Here is a 20,963-nt window from a genome sequence, read left to right on the forward strand (position 1 = left end):
ACCCAAGTTCAAATTTTATGGCATGGTTAAAACACACACACACACACACACACACACACACACACACACACACACACACACACACACACACACACACACACACACACACACACACACACACACACACACACACACACACACACACACACGGCGAGGGGAGGCGGCGCTCTTTGCTGCCTCCTTCTCGGTGGGGACTGATAGGACAGAATACCACGTTGAATAACAATTTCGATGAGAGTGAAGATCACGACGAGGGTAGCAGCTTTGGTAGGAAAGAGGACCACGCATGTGGCACCCGGTGTTGCACTGATTGACACGTGTTTTGGACGCAGCCTGGCCATGCAGCTTGGAGGGCTTTATTGACTCCATCCTGCTGAGAGTGGGACCGAGCTGAATTTAACAGCTTTGGTGAGGCCAAGGCGTTTGGGACGTTGCTTAGCCATGTAGCTTAGTGTGCTCTGTCGACTCCTTCAGCTTGGTCCCTCCCACCGAGGACGACTCCCTTTTGGCAACTCCCTCCCGCCATGGACGGATGGGACCAAGCTTCGGTGGGAGTGCGTGTGGGGATGGTGACCAGTGGCAGCGGCGTGCCGTGTCCCGGCAAGTGAGGATGTCCTCAGGTGGGATCGGGTGACCCCTGGAGACGGTGGGGAAAACGGAGCACAAATGAGGAGATGGCTTGGTCCATTAGTCGTGGTTCCTTGCTGGGGTGAATTTGGGTGCTTCAAGACAAGGGAAAGCTCCGTTCAGTCTTAGAAACTTGTGAGTGGAGATGATGACTGGTGGAAACGGTGCAGACCTACATGCAAGGTTGTGATTGTACATGCACATGAATCATGATTATACAAATGTGACTTCACACACACACAAGTATTATGCTATGGCCTGAGAAAGTATTAACCCCCCTCCAAAGTTTTCACATTTTGATGTCACCTGAGCATATTTCATGATGCTTTCAAATCAAAGTACCGGAGTACCGGCGGAAAGTGGACGCAGCGATGTGCTGCTCCAGCGCACGCTCCCATACCTGACCTGACCTGAGATGAAAGGATTCAGTTGAGAGCCACACATTGGCTATGAGAGTTGAGAAAGTCAGAAAGCCAGACTGTAACAAAAGCATGACGTATGTCCAGAGAGACGGCCCTGATCTCATGTCTGACATTGAGTGTCTCTATCCAAATGTTGGTGAGTAGAAGCAGCATGTCCACGGTAGAGTGACCCGGTCTGAAGCAAAATTGGTTATCTGAGATGAGGTTGTTGGAGAAAAGAAAGGATTTTAGGTCAACTGTGAGGATGGATTCCACAACCATGCCAATGATTGGAAGTAAGTTGATAGGTCTGTAGTTAAGGGGATGAGTTTTTGCACTCTTTTATGTAATGCAGTGATGGCAGATTTCCATGCAGATGTAAGATGACAAACGAGAAATTATAGGGTTAAAATGGCATAGAGAGGATGTGCCGGAGCAGTCGAGCAGTTTTTTTTTTTAAGATTTGTGAGCTTTTGCCGTCCGGTCCAGCAGCAGAGTCAGAGTTGAGGGTTGAAAGAAGCTTCTCCACCTGCAAAACACTTGTTTTGTGTGGTGCATTTTTTGTGGAAAATAAATGGAAGGATTTACTACATGAAGGATCATTGATTGCAAATGAATGGGCTTAAGGGAAAGGTCTGTAAAGATTGAAAAGACTGAAGGCCGAAAGGTGTAAAGGTCTGAAAAGGTCTGAGGGGTCGAAAGGGTGTAATTTTAGGTCTGGAGGATCTTAAAACATATAACAATGGTCTAAGTGTCACCTACAACCACCCTCCTTCGGGAAAAGAGCGTCCGTCCCACTTGGGACTATTCATTTTAGCTGCCATCTGCAATAGGGGAATGACATGGTTAAAAATAAATATAACTATTCTTCATTTAAACAATCCTCCTGACTTTTGGGGAGGGGATCCACAACTTGACCATGTATTTTGTCATTACTGGCACTTCTTAATGAGGACGAGACCCCATGCACTCCGAAGTGAGAATAGTCGATGTTTTTGCTCAAATTACACTGTATAATCAAAAGTTTGTTCTGGCTTTATCTGTGTCAGATCTGAAATTGATGTGCTTGCTCGAGGATTACAAAGTTAACGTACACCTTGCAGTTCCTCTTCCACCTCCTCATTGAAATCCTGGTACAGTGTTTCAGCAGTCATTGCATGACGACGTGATGTGAGGTTTCTGCGGGAATATCCCGTGACCACGCCTGAAGGAAGTAGAGACAGAATGTTAGCATGCAATCCATTTAATCTCAAAAGAGTGCATTTAAGTCAAAATTAATTGTTCAGATCAAGATGACGCACTTCTCTCAAATTATATAACACGAGCACATTGTCGGTTGGGTGATTGCATCACCCCCCTAGTGACATACACACCTGTGGCCAATTACATTTTCACTGGAAGGTTACACATGCAATTCTGACAACTTTTAAACCCCCTCACCGACTGAGAGTCCACCCCCCACCCAAAAGCCTCCACTTCCCCCTCCCAACTCCATCCCATATTTGCTCTCCACCCACCCCCCTCCAACCCCAAGTCCTCACCCTTCCCCTCCCAACTCAACCATAATGGATCAATCTCTTCCTCACTTCAAGCCTTCAAACACCTTCCCACCACAGCTAATAAACCAACACCCCCCTCCCCCCCGCGACAACAATCAGAATTCTTCAATTCCCACCCATCCAAAGCCTCAACGTCCCCTGACCAAATCTGTCCCCATTTTTGAATTTACTCTCCCCCCTACACTCTTCCTCACCATCCTGCCACTCATAAAAACAAAAGGGCATTCCCATATTGAAGCGGTGGAATATTTAATGCATTCCACTTCCCTATCATGCCATCAACGACTTCACAGAAACCCGCCATGATTGCCTGTCCAACTCACAATTTTGAGAGAAAATAGTCGTATATAAAAGCAAAGACATGCGTAACCTCTCATCACAGGCAGGTCAGTGGTCTTTCTGTCTTTTACAGTCTCCTTTCCGGCCTCGCCCCATCCCCATCCACCCATCTCCTTTCCCATCCCCATCTCCTCAACCAGCCAGATGCCTGGCCCATCCCCATCCCATTGAGAGGCTGATCAACCTGCTGCAACTAGGAGGCACATGGTCGGCCCATTGGCCTCCTCTATTCACGAGACTCCCTCGCTGAGAGAATCTGGTGAACAGGATCAGCGTCAGGGAAAACGAGCCACATGTCCACACAGCCGCAGCTGACACTCACGGACTATGCAGGTAACAAATCTCATTTGCGTCTCTCGAAGCAACTGCTCGATGGACACAAAGTTCGACTAGCAAGAATCAAGGATTCTCCAAAGAGACCTGGTACCAAAGGAATTAAGTCGACTCTCAGATTCCAGGTCAAAGTCCAAGTCTCACATCCATAGAGGAAGACTGGAAGCACCAAGGACCTGAAGACTCGGACTTTCGTCCTCCCGCACAGGTACCGGCAGTGCCACACCCCACAATCCAGTGAATCCATGACTCCCCAGGCCCGACCCAGACGTCTGTTGACCTCTGGCTCACAGCCAGCAGAGCCATGAATATCACTGCCAAGGGAAGTGAATCTCTCCGTGACCTCAACATCCTCACCACAAACAGTTACAGACAGGATAGCAGCATCCAAGATGTCATTGAAAGCCTGCATATTAGTTTTGACCCAAGGAAACCCATAATCTCAGCAGCTCCGACTCCTCATTCAGCACCTCGAGGGCTCCCAAAAGGATATCTAGAGTCTCCGCAAAGATGACTGCATCATCTGCGAAATCAAAGTCAGAGATCTTGACATTCCCAAATGATGCACCGCAGCTTGATCTCTCCGACATCTTCCCCAGAATGCAGTCCATACAAGTGCTGAAAAGTGTGGGTTGCCAGCACACACCCCTGACGAACTCCAGTTACAACTGGAAATAAGTCAGAGATAGTACCAACACATCTCACAGCACTCTCAGTAACAAAGTATAGTTCAGACTTCCGATCGATTAGTTTTGCTGGCACCCCACGAAGACCAAGAATCCTCCAGAGGGCATCCCGATTCACTGAATCAAACGCTTTACAGAGATCAACATAGGCTGCAAGCAGCCACTGCCAAAAGTCTCGTCTGCGTTCGGTGAGGACATGAAGAGCAAGGACACGGTCAATCGTTGACCACTTTGGTGTGAAGCTTGACTGCTCTGGACGCTGGTGCTCAAGCAGATGGTGGCGAACACGATCAAGAATTATCCGAGCAAAGACCTAGCCCTGCACTGAGAGCAGCATCACCCCTCGGTAGTTGTTGCAGTCTTGACGATCACCCTTCCCTTTCCAGTGAGGGACAACAAGGCCCCTCTTCCAGTCAGTTGGGATGATGCCTGCGTTCCAGGCAGAGCAGATAACTGCATGCAATGACACGAGCGAAACATTTCCACCAGTCTTGAGAAGTTCAGCATGGATGCCACAGATCCCAGGAGATTCACCACATTTCAACCGGTTCACTGCAGCCTGTGTCACCACAAACGAAGGTGGACCACAGTTGATTGGAGGGTCAGCAATAGGGATTGTAACACCTCTGACATCCAACTTGACAGCTGGGGGATCAGCCTGGTACAGCCTCTCAAAGTAACCGGCCCGGCAGACCTTCACTTTGGACTCCTCTGTCAAGCACCCACCGCCCTCTGCTCTAACTGGCGTTCACCAAGGGATGGGCTTGGACGAACGCAATGCGCGAATTCCCCTGAAAGCAGGTCGAGAATCACTTAACCACAGGTGTTGATCTACCCCCTTACAGATTCCTCGCACATAGGCCTCCTTGTCCACCCTTAATGCACGTACAGTTTTCCGCCTCAGCTTGCCGAAAAGCTCAGGTCTGCCATTCAGCCTGGCCCTGCGACTCTGGGCAATGATATCCAGTGTCCCTTGAGACAAAATTATTCTTCGCCTGACTGTGAATTTCAAGACATCTACCAGCAACATCAAGGATAGTGGTCTGGAAGGCACTCCACAACTCTTCAGGATCCCCCAAAGCACCCAGACCCCTCAAATCTCCACTCAGCATGTTTGCAAACTCCTCAGCTACCCTCTCATCCTTGAACTTGCCAACATCCAGCTGAGGCTTGGATGGAACCATCTCCTGGTTTGAAGCTGAAACTTAAGAGTTGCTACAACAAGCCGGTGGTCAGTATTGAGGAACTGAGCACTCCCGTAGACCCTGCAGTTCTGGATCATCCGCCAGTGACCATCAACGAGCACATGGTCAATCTCTTTTGCCACACCATCAGCGTTGGAATACCAAGTCCAGCAATGAGCTTGAACCAGCCACCCTAAGTCCATGACCTCTTGCAAAGTCAAGGAACTTAGTGCTATTCTGGTTCACAGTTCCAGACCCATGGCGACCAACACACATCTCATAACCATCCATATCAGTTCCAGTCGATGCATATAAATCCCCCAAGACTAGAAGAGTATCTCACCTGGGGCACTGACCAACCAGAGACTGGAGTGCGGTATAGAATGCATCCTTCATGGTGAGATAACTCACCTCAGTTTGAGCATATCCAGGGACCAGGTAAATGACACCCAAGGAGTGATGAATCCTTCATCTCATAATACGCTCATTGACTGGTGTTACCTCAATTATCATTGGAGTCAACTTATTGGACACAGCTACAGCAACTCCTTTGGCATGGTAACCACAGAGCGACCAGACCATTACTCGGTGTAACCACCCGCCATGATCTCGCTGCAATCTGGTCTCCGAACCTCAGAGAGTGCTGCAATCCCGATGTCCAAACACTTGAGCTCAGATGATAACAGAGACAGGTGATAATCCTCTCTTAGGGAAAGCACATTCCAGGCACCCACTCAAAGGGACCGCCTCAGGTTAATCCAAGGAGACCGCCGTCTGGTGGACGACACCTCAGAACCACCCCGCCACACTCTCTTCCAATCTGACCCATAAATGTTACCCCATGGTTTCCCTATCATCAAAAATTGGGGGTCCTGCAGGCGTTGCCCCAATCCCGTCATACAGTGAGCTGCCCTGCGAAGTGAAGCTGCACAGGAGGTACTCCCATGGAGTGGGTTTTTAGATTTACGTCCGCAGACACAGTTGGGCACTAGATATGGATGGCAATTGGCTCACAAGGAGCTCCTCCGCCCTTTGACAGGTTTTGTTCTTCATCCTACTGCGTGCCCATATCATACACCCTCCTCACCAATAAACTTGGTGGGGGAGCCGGTTTAGTCGCCAACAACCCGACCATGGAACAGGTTAGTACAGGTTTACATGGTACCTGTCGCAAGTCACAGATCTAATCTGACCTGACCTGACCTGCCAGACCATGTGAGTTATTAATGATTTGTAAACACTTTGGTATCCACAAAGCTTGGGGAACATGTGGGTGAAGTTTCCCCTCAATCTGTCAAGCCATTCTGGAGAAGATGAATTTTAAAGGTTTGAGGGTAAATCCAATTTAGCTGCCAAACCATGTGACCTATGACATCATAGTTGGAGAACTTTTTGTTCCTCATGGATAGGCCATCATACCTGTAAGGTTTCGCCTCGATCTGTTCAGCCATTTTGGGGAAGATTTGTGAAGGTTTATTTTTATGACAAAAACAATGTGGCTGCCAAATCACATGACTGATGACATCATCAATTTTTTCCCCCACACAATTTAGCCAAAGACGACCCTCAAAAATGTTCATACTGATCGGATAAAGCGTTCGAAGTATGCAATTATGACGTCATAACGAAGCCATCTATGACATCATCAAAAAATTACACTTGTTTAACATGGGTTCCCATTGTGTACAGCCTTTTTGGCTGCTGGTTGCATCATTGGTTAGGGGCTTGGCTATACCGCTGATGCAGTGCCCCTATTACCAGTACACTGGTGCTCATTTTTCCGACCTCGGAAGGATGACAGGCTAAGTCAACCCCCTGGTGTTAATTCAGCGGTAATATGGGGCTCAAACTCAGGACCCTCGGATCCCAAGCCACCACCCTAACTGCTAAGCCAACACCAGGCTCCCTTCACATGTGTGTTGGGTTACGAACATCTCTATTATAATACCAAGCTTGCACACTAAAAACTCGGCTCGCCATCACACGATCCCTATGAAATTGCTGTGGCACTTAGCGGACATGCTGACAATGTTTGGGAAGTCTTGGCGTTCCATAGTACCACTTGCATTTTGCACAATGCGTATTTTTTCATTCCCTTTCTACGGTCTGTCGTCTGCTACCAGCAATGTTGTACTGCTATACCATGCATTGCTGTATACATCGCTTTTGTAAGTGCTATAGTTTTCAAATTAGGAGCTTAGAGCGATTTCATGCATGATACGATACGATACGATTTTCCACGATCTACTCTCATGGACTAATTAAAGTATATCTTCGAAATATTATTTTGATTTTGAGGATTGGATATTGTCCAGACTAAAGAAGTGTCGAAATCTGTTGTGAAATCTGATAATTTAAAGAAATAACGAGTCTTATAACTAAACTGATATTCCCACTTACTTTAATCAAGCAAGGCAGTGTTCCCTCCCCCATAGATACACAAGAAAATGTGAAATTTCCAAAGCATTAAACTTATCTTTTTCTACTGTTTGGAGAATTACATTGAGTGAATAAAAAAAATTTGGGAACATAAAATTAACTAGCTTCATTGAGCTATATTATTTAATGCATTTACTGGCAAGACTTTGTCCTCTGTCCCTCAGAGGGACTGCCTATCCATCGCTTCTGCCAGATCTATCTATTTTTGGAGGTTTTGCGAGGTGTTCTACAGGGAATGAAAGCAAATCTGGTAAAAAACAGGCAAATTAAAAAAAATGTTATAAGGTTTGCGCCGACCTCAAACCGATGTTCCATGTGACACGTGCACAGACGAGCAGGCAAAATTGTGGATGTTCATTTCAGAGAACTAGCTTCATTGAGCTGTATGATTTAATGCATTCACTGATAGAGTTCGCGTCCTGTCACCCGAGGGACTGCCAAGCCATGGCGTCTACGAGATCGATGTCTATATTTTCTGAGGTTTCGCGATGTGTTCGACAGGAAATCAAAGCAAATCTGGTTAAAAAAAAAACGGACATTGTAAAATAAAGTTATAATGTTTGCGCGGACTCCGAACCGATGTACCACGTGACACATGCACAGACGAGCAGGCAAAATGGCGCATTTTTTGCAATGTTTATTTCACGGGCGAATGAATTTTGCGATGTTCCAGGGTTGTCCTGTTTTAAGCTGCAACTCTTTTGTGGAGTCATTTTATTTCATCAATTCATTTTATTTCATTCACTGCTGCGTGCATGGCGAAGACGGGCTTCAAAGTTAAAGGGATCCTTTATGGAATGCAGTGACAGCCTGGCCAACTGCTCCTTGTCAACAATTGAATTGGAGTGCTTGCATGAGTGCTTAAGCCACTTGCCGAGCGCCCATTGTTGACAGCGGAACCACACGTCATTTTGAGTGAAACGTTCACTCCCTACGGACGCTTTTGCCATGCCACATCATTCAGAGCGAGTGGTTCGTGCTCCGTCACCCTGAGTGAGTGGTTCGTGCCCCATCACCCTAAGCGAGTGGTTCGTGCCGCGTCACCCTAAGCGAGTGGTTCGTGCTCCATCACCCCGAGCGAGTAGTTCGTGCCCCGTCACCCTGAGCGAGTGGTTTGTGCCCCGTCACCCTAAGCGAGTGGTTCGTTCCCCGTCACCCTGAGCAAGTGGTTCGTGCACCGTCACCCTGAGCGAGTGGTTCGTGCCCCGTCACCCTGAGCGAGTGGTTCGTTCTTCGTCACCCTGAGCGAGTGCTTCACGCCCCGTCACCCTGTGCGAGTGGTTCATGCTCCGTCACCCTGAGCGGGTGTTTCATGCCACGTCACCCTGAGTGAGTGGTTCATGCCCCGTCACCCTGAGCGAGTGGTTCGTGCCGCGTCACCCTGAGCAAGTGGTTCGTGCCCCGTCACCCTGAGCGAGTGGTTCATGCCCCGTCACCCTGAGCGAGTGGTTCGTGCCCCGTCACCCTGAGCGAGTGGTTCGTGCCCCGTCACCCTGAGTGAGTGGTTCGTGCCCCGTCACCCTGAGCGAGTGGTTCGTGCCCCATCACCCTGAGCAAGTCGTTCGTGTCCCGTCACCCTGAGTGAGTCGTTCGTTACCCGTCACCCTGAGCAAGTGGTTCGTGCCCTATCACCCTGAGCGAGTGGTTTGTTGTCCGTCACCCTGAGCGAGTGGTTGTGAAATAACACCCGACTTCCAAGCTGTTTGCCGTGTTTTCTAAATTACTGAGCTAAATTTTTTCCCCCCCATCACACACAGCTGTTTAAAAGAATAATGTTTATGAACATATGCCTGAAACGTCTACATTAATGAAACGTTGTTTTTCAGTGAAAGCTATTCAAGGTTTCTTGGTTGTATACAGTAAGTTCTGTAGTTGGTAATCACACGGACTCTAACCTGCCGATTCCCCAATTGATCGGCCAATCACGTGTGTGTGCGCATTGTTCATAAAGCATAACATTATTTCTGATAACTGCCCGACCTCCACCTCCACCTCCACCTCCACCTCTCTCTCTCTCTCTCTCTCTCTCTCTCTCTCTCTCTCTCTCTCTCTCTCTCTCTCTCTCTCTCTCTCTCTCTCTCTCTCTCTGTCCCATCCTTGCTCTAATGAGTGCTTGCTCTACCGCCTCCCAATACAATGCAGTACCCTCCTCCCGCATCTCCTCTCTCACTTTCCTCTCTCTCTCTCTGGACATATCTGGACGGTGGTTTTGTCTGGAAGGTGTTTGTCTCCGGACGTGTCCAGGCAATGTTTGTCTCTAGCCAGCTTGGCTCCGGACGCGTCTCGGCGGTATTTGTCTGGACGGGAGTTTGTCTCCAGACGGGAGTTTGTCTCTAGACCATGTTTATAGTATGAGCAATAGAAAATGGATTTCAGACATTGTTTTGTTTCAATCTTCACTGTTATTTTGTGCAGAATCATTGTGATGAGACTGTCTGAATTGTAATTAACACTCCACCGCAAGTCTGCCTTCCCTTCCTATCACCTCACACTGTCTTCCCTTCCCCCACTCCTCCTCGCTCCCCCTCCTTTCCCCTCCACCTCTTCACTCTCCACACTCTATCTCTCTCTCTCCCACACCCCTCTCTCCCTCTCCCCCCTCTTTTTATCCCTCCCCCTTTTATTATTACCTTCAGCGAAGTGATAGGTGGTATTTGCTAGTGTGTAATACGTGGGAAACAGTGGCTGAGAAACAGAGGCAACATCCAAAGTGTCAAAAGAAAGCAGCCAAATGGTCATCACTGAAGAGGCCAAGAAGCTGAACAGAGAAGATGTTCTGATGAGTCTCATTGGACAAGGACATGATATGATAGCTAATGACATGTGCTATGCATGGTCATACTCAAAGCTCAGCACCTCTTGACTGGAATATTTGCGCAACAAAATATGTATGACATCATGTTCACTCGTCTGGTATAGCAGTTAAAGACCCCCCCTCTCTTTCAAGAGATGTGTGGCTTCCTGAAAGTCACTGTGACATCAGTATAGAGCCATTCTCCATGGGTTGGGGGTCAAGACTGTAGATGAATACCGATCAAGCTGCCTAAAATGGAAGCTGCAACAGCACTCTGGCAAGCAAATTTCCATCATCAGCCAAAGCAGCAGATTGGGCTTCATTTGTGCATCAACTGCAACTCTCGGTGACACCCTTAAGAACCTGAATGATCTGGAAATAAAACTACATGAGGTTGAGAAGCATCATAAACCACAACGTTCTGCGAAGATACTCGGAGCAGATTCCAAGCAAAAGAACAAGACAAGATGCACTGTCCACTGACATTTCTTTCGATGCTGCGAAGCAGATAGTTCCTGACTCAATTTTTAACTTCACAGCTACGCTGCTCTGTAACAAAGCACCGAAGTAACAAGAATGCTGAAGAGTGATGGTTGACCAGCCAACAACAGAGACTGCCCTCATCATGTCACAACAACTGCTGTACTTACCCTACTGGGCATAGCCACTGCCGATCATGTGTTCAACCAGACATGCACAGCAAGTCCTTGATCATGATTAACATCAGGATCAGACAGGGGTTCAGCTCTGATCAGCAATAAATCAACACTGCTAAAGCTCCTGCCCACCACGGAAGATGCATTTATCCAACATCTGCGACGCCCAGCATTGGCGACTGTGTTGGACAAGACTGTGCATATTAGCAAGTCTAAAATAAAACCACGTCAAGACTATGGGTGGACTTTGGATGATGGCAAGTTTGTACCAGTGCCACCCAATCAGCCTGGTCACAGCAGATGACAAAGACAATATCCTGTGGGTGCAGAAAGGGGGCTGCAACAGAAAGCGTTGATGCAACAAGAAGAACATTCCCTGCTATATTGGTTGTCTGCCAGGGATCCAGGAATAAGTGCAGTTGAGCACGTGCACTGCCACATATGAAAGCAGCTGTGAATCAGACAATGACAACTAACAGCTCGCTCGGATGTACAGTCGCAGCACTTCCCTGTACTTTTGTTCATTTCACAAAGGCAGATACATTTGATTAAGTAATACAGAAGACATACTGACAATATTAAGCAAAACATTTTCAACTTGTAGATATATAAAATAAATGTTTCAACATTGTATTAAAAAATTAAGAATAAATTCACAAAAAGCCTTTGAAATCAGTATTTAATAACTTGTCACATGACATGCCTTGCTTTGGTGTTGCATGTGGTGCATAGATAATACATTATTAGCCCCCGTTGGATTTAGTCCGAAACTGGGGCTTATGGATTTGGTCTCAATTTTCATGTGCGCGCGTGTGCAACCATATCTCAGATATGTATAGACCGATTTTATTCGGACTTGGCACAAAGACAATACATGATTGTATACATATGCACATAATTTTGTTTCGCGATGCGACCAAAGATGGCCGGCTGGCAGCAATTTTGGATGTAAAAATAAAAAAAAACAACCCGGTGTTGAACACGTTCTCAACTATTTCTTGGACATGCCTTTACTGATCTCGTTCAAACTTTGCACATACATAATGAATGACATAATGAATATGCTCGTCATTTTTGTTATCGAGATCAGATCCAAGATGGCCTACTGACAGCCATTTTGTCACTTAAATGTGTCGCCAACCATTTCTCAGATATGCATGGTCCGATTTTGTTCAAACTTGGCACAAGCACAGTACATGACGGCATACATGTGCACTTCACTTGCGATCTGATCAAAGATGGCCGACTGATAGACTGGTGGCCATTTTAGTTGTAAAAACAAAAACCTGGGATTGAACATGCCCTCAACCATTTCTGAGACATGCACTAACCATTGTTGTTCAAACTTGGCACACAAATAATGAATGATGGCTTACATGTGCACGTCAATTTTTTTGAGATCAGATCCAAGATGGCCGACTCACGGCTATTTTGTAACTTAAATGTGTCCCCAACCATTTCTCAGACATGCATGGTCTGATTTTGTTCAAACTACGCAAAAGCACTGTACATTATGGTATACACGTGCAGCTAACTTTATTTTGCGATCTGATCAAAGATGGCCGACTCGTAGACTGGCGGCCATTTTAGTTGTTCATAAATATGGGCAAGCCCTTAACTCCGGACAGCAAAATTACTAAAACACCGGGGGCTATGACATTTTATGTCTTTTTTACTTGTTTACGATATATTTGGGTTGTTTGAAACCTGTTTTATACTTGAGAGACACAGATAAACCAGGATTGATGATGACCACAAAAAGCACCCTTTTTGCAGGTATGGCCATGGTGGTTAGGGGTTGTCCACATTTTTCTTGCAGCTAGTTGCCAACGTTGTGAACCTAGAATGTGATCCCAGATGTATATAGATTTCATTTATGGGTCACAGCCTTTTATAACATCCCATGTCAATCAAAACCCCTTTCCCTCCTGGGTAAAAATAATATAGAACTTGACGTGCCACTTTATAACTGCAGGCAGTTATGACTGGGTCCCAAGCCACCCCGCTTTGATACAATCACGCTTTGATACAACCTCGCTTTGTTGGGGGGTGGAGAAGAATGTTGGAGTGGGAGGGGGGGTGTTAAAGGGGGGAGGTTAGAGGATGGGAGAGTTGAAGGTTGGGGGCAGGGGGGACGGTTGGAGATTGAAAGGTGAGGGAGAGTGTTTGTGGTTGCGTAAGGGTGGGGGAGGGAGATAATTGGAGGTGGGGGTGGGGGAAGAGTTCTTGGGGTCGGGGAAGAGAATGATTTCTTGGGGTCGGAGGAGGGGGAAGAGAATGCTTGTGGTTGGGGAGGGGGAGAGGTAGATATTGGGGTAGAGGGGGTTGAGGAGTTGAAGAATAAATAAGGAAGAGAGGAATGGGGAGGGGGGGGGTTAGAGTTTGGAGAGGGGGGTCGGGCTATACACCACCCCCCACTTTGACACAAACCCACTTTGATCAGACACAGGACATGTGGCCAGTTTCAATTTTTTTTCCAACATGGCTGCCACACCACAAAACCGATGACATTATAATTATCATTTTAAAATTATACATGAGTAGTTGAGGATGATGAATTTCATCTCAAGAGGATAAGCGGTTGCAGAGAAAACGAGAAGGGCACTCGGTATAGCGCATACCTCCGCCACGTAATGCCTGATCCACGAGAACATATCAGGTCCAATTCATTTTTGAAATATCATTACTATGTCTCTCAATGGTGAAGAATCACTTTAAATATTAAATCATTCTCGTATCCAGATCGGGATTCGGATCTTCACCAAAATCTAATCAATTCGTCCTTGTTACACATCCAACCTGTCCACAACTTTTTGAGATATTGTGCTATATATATATATATATATATATATATATATATATATATATATATATATATATATATATATATATATATATATATATATATATATATATATATATATATTGGTTTAGCACTATCTGTCAATGGTGAAGAATCACTTTAAAAATTGTAGAAGCCAGATCCGGATCCGGATCTTAACCAAAATCTAATCAGTTCGTCCTTGTCATGTCCACAAAATTTCATCCGGATCCGTTCACAACTTTTTGAGATATCCTGCACACAAACAAAACAGACAAACAAACAAACAAACAAACAGACAAGCTGGTAGGCGGACATGGGTAGTCGACTACCCAATAGAACCTGACGCAATGGGCCCGTTCGATGGGGAATGACCTGAGGATTAAGCACAATAAAATTCATGATTCGAGCTTCAAGGGTTAATGCTGCAGATTGTTTTTTCGTTAAAATACCCCAACATTTAGAAGTTTTTCGACCGTTGCTAGGCAACGGAGGGGTCCATAGCAACGGTTCTTTCTCACACATAACTTGGACATACCATGAACCTACCATACCAGTTTCATGTATATCTGACTCATAGTCTCTGAGATATAATGAACTTCGTTTTTTTATTGTTTTCGACCAGGGTTCATTCAAAGTCTCTTCTCCGACAGTTTTCATAGGATCCGGCTGGAAATTTTTGACAATATGGCTGAATATACTGCCCACAGTCGCTCTAAGCCCAATTTTTAATTTTCGAAAAAATTAATTTTTGAGATTTTTTTTGAAAATTTCAAAGGTCCGTTGCTCGGCAACGGATGGGTCCATAGCAACGGTTCTCAGTTGCACACAACTAGGTCATGGTATGAACCTACCAACCAAGTTTCATCGAAATTTCCATTGTATTAACGGAGCACTGGACCGAACAGACATACATATCGAAGGAAATACTGATAATAAGGGTAGACTAGATCGACTACCTAAAAGGGGTGAACACATAACCTCCTTCACCTTCGGTGGCAGAGGTAATGAATTTAAAAGGGAATAAACGCACAAAATCGTGGTGGAAGTATAATAATGTCGAAAAAAAAAGTACTGTGGATGCAAATTTCTCCAAAATTAGCATAATAGGTTTAAGGGTGATAAATATTTAAATTAAAATGTTGCCAATTAACCTTGATTGAAAATTAACTTCAAAAAGTAAATGTTTTTAGCATAGAGCACAATGTATTGTTATAACCCTTTAATGGGAAAAGTACTCATATACAACATGATTATTACATCTATGTGCTTGAACATGTGCCTTTTTAGATGCTTAATTGCGAATGATATACAACAACACAAAAAAGAAGATCAAAATAAACATTCAAAATGCAAAGCCGTTTTAATTCAGATGTCTTCTTATTCAGACGTATTCCGGGATGGATGTAAGCAGAAATTGAAACAGAGATCCAATCAGCCAATCAATTAATCAGTCTTTGTGATTGGCTACGAAGTGTTACTTAATCAATTTTCTCTTCCCACACAATGCCGGGTAAATCTGCGAGTAATAATAATAATAATAATAATCTTCAGATGGTGTATTTCTGAGCTGCCTCTATCAATGGCAATAACTCTAGTACCATCTGACAGAGTTTTACTTGGTGCAGCATCCTTTGCTATTTTAATTTTAATATCTTGAAAGGATTACACGAAAAGTAAGCAAAACTACATTCCTTCATGAAGGAATTGGAATGGTTGTCCCAAAAAAAGACAAAGTCATATTGATCGAACGAATGCACGCACGCATGCACACAGTGTCTTTTCTCGGGACAACCACAATTCAAAGAAAGATGTAGGGATGGTTTCACATGATCATTTCTTGTGACCATCCCTCCCTTGTTTACATACTTTTGGAGGAACATCCCTACATCCTTTTGCGTTTCAAAAATGTTTTTATGACTTGTGATATTATAATCTTAAATTGACTAAAAACATGTGTAATAGATATTCATTTGATAATGTACAAGTACAGATATGAGGGAAAAGTATTGACCTGAGGGATCTAGAGGGAGAAGGACAAAGGGAACAAATGTATATGGACAGAATGTTGAGATAAACAACTTTGTTTTCATTTCCAGGGCTAAATATTTATTTATTTTGAACAACAAATGTATCATTTTGTTTTCAGTATATAGACAAGTGCGTTTATCTTGTTTATCTGACATTTAAACAATCAGAGTTGCTCTGATACCTTACCTTCGCCTTTGTTTAATGTGGCTATATTTGTAAAGTATTCTTCGACATCTTCATACTCCTTTTCCAGGTCATCGTTCCGCTTCATGAGCTCGTCATATTTTTCCTTCAGGTCTGCATAATCTTCTGGAATATTATTGTCTTCCAGAAATGTCTGTTGAAATTGACAGTTTCAAAAGGATAAATTTGTGTGGCGTTCTTCAGGAATGGTGAAAGAAACCAACAATATTGTCTGCATGTTATTTCGTGAAATGCATTCAAGACTTGATAATGAGCGAAAAATGATGCATCCGATTCCCCTTCGAATGTTTGTGCTTGAAGGACCCTTAGGAATTATTCTAAGTGAAGAAAACAACCTGTGAACCCCCACATGTCACTCCCACAGGAATTTTAAATCTGGCCATCAAATGGGCTGAAATTTCTACTTCTGCCGAAAACACAAAGGGCTATTTTCACCTCAACATGATAGGGTGCTGTCGAAGGGAAGAGTTTATAGAATCTAATTTCGCAGTGACTCAAAATCAAGAACAGACAGCTTAGAAGCGAGGACACTCATTACTGGTCCATGACTACAACTCTGATGAATTGCAGTGCAAGAAATCATGTCCAATGAACAAAATGTTTGAATGAATATGTCATTACGTTGTGAAGAAGTCATATTTGGTGATGAAATTAACAGGTTTTTTTCGTTGCAGTGTTCACTGCAAGTGATAAATTGGATGACAATATTCCTTACCCCAGATATTTAATTAAGTGAACATGTATTTATTACATGTGGAAGTGAGCTGAGCTGAGCTATTGAGGGAGTTGAGGTATAAAACTATACATGTGCTGAGGGTGGACAAGGAGGCCTATGTGCGAAGAATATGTGAAGGAGTAGAGCATCACCTGTGGTCAGGTGATTCTCGTTCTGCTGACAGGGGAATTTGCGCATTGCGTTCCTTCAAGCCCGTCTTGTGGTGTACTGCAGTTAGAGCAGAGGGCGGTGGACGCTTGAAAGAGAAGTCCAAAGTGAAGGCCAGCTGGATGGTTACTTTGAGCAGCTGTACCAGGTTGATCCACCATCTGTTGAGTTGGATGTCGGGGGTGTTACTGCCCCTATGTGGCATCCGTGCTGAACTTCTCAAGGTGGGTGGAAATGCTTTACTCTTGTTGTTGCATGACGTTCTGTGCTCTGCCTGGAACACAGGCATCATTCCAACTGACTGGAAGAGTGGCCTTGTCCCTCTCTGGAAAGGAACGGGTGATCGCCAGGAGTACAACAACTACCGAGGGTGATGCTGCTCACAGTGCCGGGCAAGGTCTTTGCTTGGATAATTCTTGAGAAGGTTCACCACCATCTGCTTGAGCACCAGCGTCCAGAGCAGTCAGGCTTTACACTAAAGAGGTCAAAGATCGACCGTATCCTTGTCCTTCAGGTCCTCACCAAACGCAGACGAGAGTTTCGGCAGGGGCTGCTTGCAGACTTTGTTGATCTCTGCAAACTGTTCGATTCAGTGAATCGGGAAGCCCTCTGGAGGATTCTTGGTCTTTGTGGAGTGCCACCAAAGTGATCAATCTGATGTCTGAACTATACTGTGGTACTGAGAGTGCTGTGAGTTGTGGTGATACCATCTCTCACATATTTCCTGTTGTTACTGGAGTTCGTCAGGGGTGTGTACTGGCCCCAACAATTTTCAGCGCTAGTATAAACTGGATTCTGGGGAGGATGTCAGAGAGATCAAGTTGCGGTGCATCGTTTGGGAATGTCATTATCTCTGACCTTGATTTTGCAGATGATGCAGTCATCTTTGCAGAGACTCTGGATATCCTTTTGGGGGCCCTTGAGGTGCTGAATGAAGAGTCGGAGCCGTTGGGATTACGAGTTTTCTGGGTCAAAACTAAGATCCAGGCTTTCGTTGACATTTTGGATGCTGCTATTTTGTCTGTACCTGTTTGTGGTGAGGATGTTGAGGTCACGGAGAGATTCACTTACCTTGGCAGTGATATTAATGTCTCTGCTGACTGTGAGCCAGAGGTCAATAGACGTCTGGGTTGGGCCTGGGGAGTCATGGATTCACTGGATCATGGGGTGTGGCACTAACAGTACCTGTGCAGGACGACAAAAGTCTGAGTCTTCAGGTCCTTGGTGCTTCCAGTTTTGCTTTATGGACGTGAGACTTGGACTCTGACCAGTGATCTGAGACAGAGACTTAATTCCTTTGGTGTCAGGTCTCTTTGGAGAATCCTTGGCTATCGTTGGTTGGACTTTACGTCCAACGAGCGGTTTCTGAGAGAGATTCATTTCAGATGTGTTACCTGCATAGTCCATGAGTGTCAGCTGTGGCTGTATGGACATGTCGCTCATTTTTCTGATGCTGATCCTCCTCACCAGATTCTCTCAGTGAGGGAGCATCATGTGTGGAGGAGGCCAATGGGTCGACCATGTGCCTCGTGGTTGCAGCAGGTTGATCAGCATCTCAAGGAGATGGGGATGGGTCAGGCATCTGCCTGGGGGATGGCCAGACGGAGGTCCCTGGAGTACCGGCGGAAAGTAGATGCAGCAACACGCTGCTCCGGCGCATGCTCCCATACCTGACCTGACGCGAGTGGGTGAGGCAGTTCAGGTTAGTGTGTGCATGGTGGATATGGTGGTGGGAGGGGTGTGGGATTGTACGTACAAATCATAATCATCGATATTTATATTACATTCTATTTGGAGTATTTTGACCAAAAATATCGACGGATCTTTATTTGTCTGTTTTAAGTATATAACTGTCTATTCTGGTATTTATAAAGTGATTAAGTTTAATTTGAGGCCTACCTTATTTATATTTTTCAGATCGAGATGATGGAACGTGTGACTTGACAGTGCGGAAGCGAGGAAACAATTGGACACAACAAGCAATGTATACAAAGGGAGGTGGAAGGGATGGGTTATGGGAGGGGTGGTTTGGACCTGCGCAAGCAAGTGTCACAAGAGGGGTGAGGTGTAAGGTGGTCATAGTTGAAGACATTTTCAATTTGTAATAAAGAGATGGCTCCGAGCAACTTACCTCATCCTCATATTGCACAACAATGTTTCTGGCAGTTTCCACAAGTGCTTCCAGCCTTTCTTTCAATTCCTGGTATTTCAAAAGTAGTGTTTGGTATTCCTCTTCAGCGTGTTCAACACAATCTGAAATAAATTTGTTTGAATGATATTTGCTTGTGAAGTATTAAAAGAAAGCATACATTTTTCCTAAGGTTTCTTTAAAATCTCAAGTTGACTTGTGAATGACAGAGATAGAACAATATTCTGTTACAACATATTACTTTTCAATTTTCCCATTTCTTCGACACCTTTCTCTCTTCAAACAGGTGTTTTCAAACATTTTCTTCTTATAAATGCCCAATGGAAATTTTAACATTTTCGATCCCATCCCAAACACCCGCTTTTGGGTGGGTGTCCATGACACTGACATTCTTGAGCCCCCCCCCCCCAAGAGGCCAACCGATGCGTCATTTTCTTCTTTCTATTTGTGACTCCATAACCTGTAGTGTGTGATGCATTGAACTGTACCTTTCATACCTGTCAGTAAGGTTGCACACTACCCACCGGCTTCAGTTCTCACATGAGCCTTCACTACTGTAAAAAAAAAACATCCTCGATATAATTTTCTTAACAGGAGTGAGGCTCATGGAAGAGCAAGGTGTAACGAACTGTCTTTTCCGGTACAGGGATTTTTCCATGTCGAATCTGCCGCTGTCACTTCCACCTCATTAAAGCTAAGTTTCCAAACAGCATTAATCGTGTTTTTACCTGCGACATATCACAGGTCTACAAGAGCTCCACATCGCTGTTGTTGTTGGGGTTCAATTTTTGAAATGTGCACCCATTGGTCGGACAGCTGCTGGACCACACCCACATCTGTCACTTGACTCAACCCATCATGGCACCCAGACAAAATGATATGGCCACCATCTTTGTTTTCTTGTGGGCCTCTGCTGATTATACACTGTCTGGATTTGTCGCATCAGATTTCCATTGGCTTTGTTTGGATCGAGTGTTCATGATGATGAGGGACCCCGAAAAATGTAATCACATGTTGAATAAAAATTATTAATAGGTTTAATCAAACCCGTACGCACCTCCCCCCCCCAAAAAAAAACGTTTTGTAATTTTTGAACTGCCCCATATTGCAGTTAAACAATCCATGACCATGTGACGAATCAGCTCGTTCTGATATAACCATGGTGGACGATGACACGAATGAGAGGTGTTGAGTTAATAGATTAATAGCACATTAAATGCGCATTTCCCAATCAGCCTGTTTCCAGATTTTTAAAGCCAATTCAATCACGCTTAATGGCGAGATTCCTTATCGTGAATGACCCACTGCAGGTTTTTATGAACAAAAGGTTTGTTAAAACAGAGAGAGTGGGAGGGTGGAAAAGAGGGAGAGGAAGAGAGAATGAGAGAGAAGGACGCACACACACACACACACACACACACACACACACACACACACACACACACACACACACACACACACACACACACACACACGGTAATATAAAGTTCTTTTCTGAATACAGAGTTAAATCCCCTGTTCGGAATCACTGTGAATCTTATCTATCTAATCTTACTTAGTCACATGGGAATGGGACAGACATGGCACAAGGTTGTAGAGACAGATTAGAGAATGTAATGTGAGCCGTGAGATAATGTTATTTTTTATTCTCAGACCCAGCTTTCACCATGTGGACACGTGGGACATGAGTAAGGATGAGGGAGTTGAGTGGACAGAAGAGGCAAAATATATATATATATATATATATATATATATATATATATATATATATATATATATATATATATATATATATATATATATATATATATATATATATATATATATATATATATATATATATATATATATATATAT

The 20,963-nt window shown here is 44.7% G+C and overlaps 1 protein-coding gene across 1 annotated transcript in view; it reads right to left on the reverse strand.

Annotated features, from left to right (window-relative positions):
- LOC147022328 (chitin synthase chs-2-like) overlaps positions 1–20,963 on the reverse strand; it is a gene marked incomplete at its 5' end in the record, with an annotated part of 284,439 nt that overhangs the window by 17,946 nt on the left and 245,530 nt on the right. The window contains 3 exons of the mRNA XM_085890495.1: positions 2,123–2,232; positions 16,057–16,207; positions 19,089–19,210. Of these exons, the coding sequence (XP_085746621.1) occupies positions 2,123–2,232; positions 16,057–16,207; positions 19,089–19,210 (383 nt within the window). The remainder of the gene's footprint in view (positions 1–2,122; positions 2,233–16,056; positions 16,208–19,088; positions 19,211–20,963) is intronic.

The sequence above is a fragment of the Eptatretus burgeri genome, chromosome 8, assembly GCF_056783735.1.
Source record: "Eptatretus burgeri isolate ZD-2024b chromosome 8, Ebu_testis_v1, whole genome shotgun sequence".
Classification (NCBI taxonomy): domain Eukaryota; kingdom Metazoa; phylum Chordata; class Myxini; order Myxiniformes; family Myxinidae; genus Eptatretus; species Eptatretus burgeri.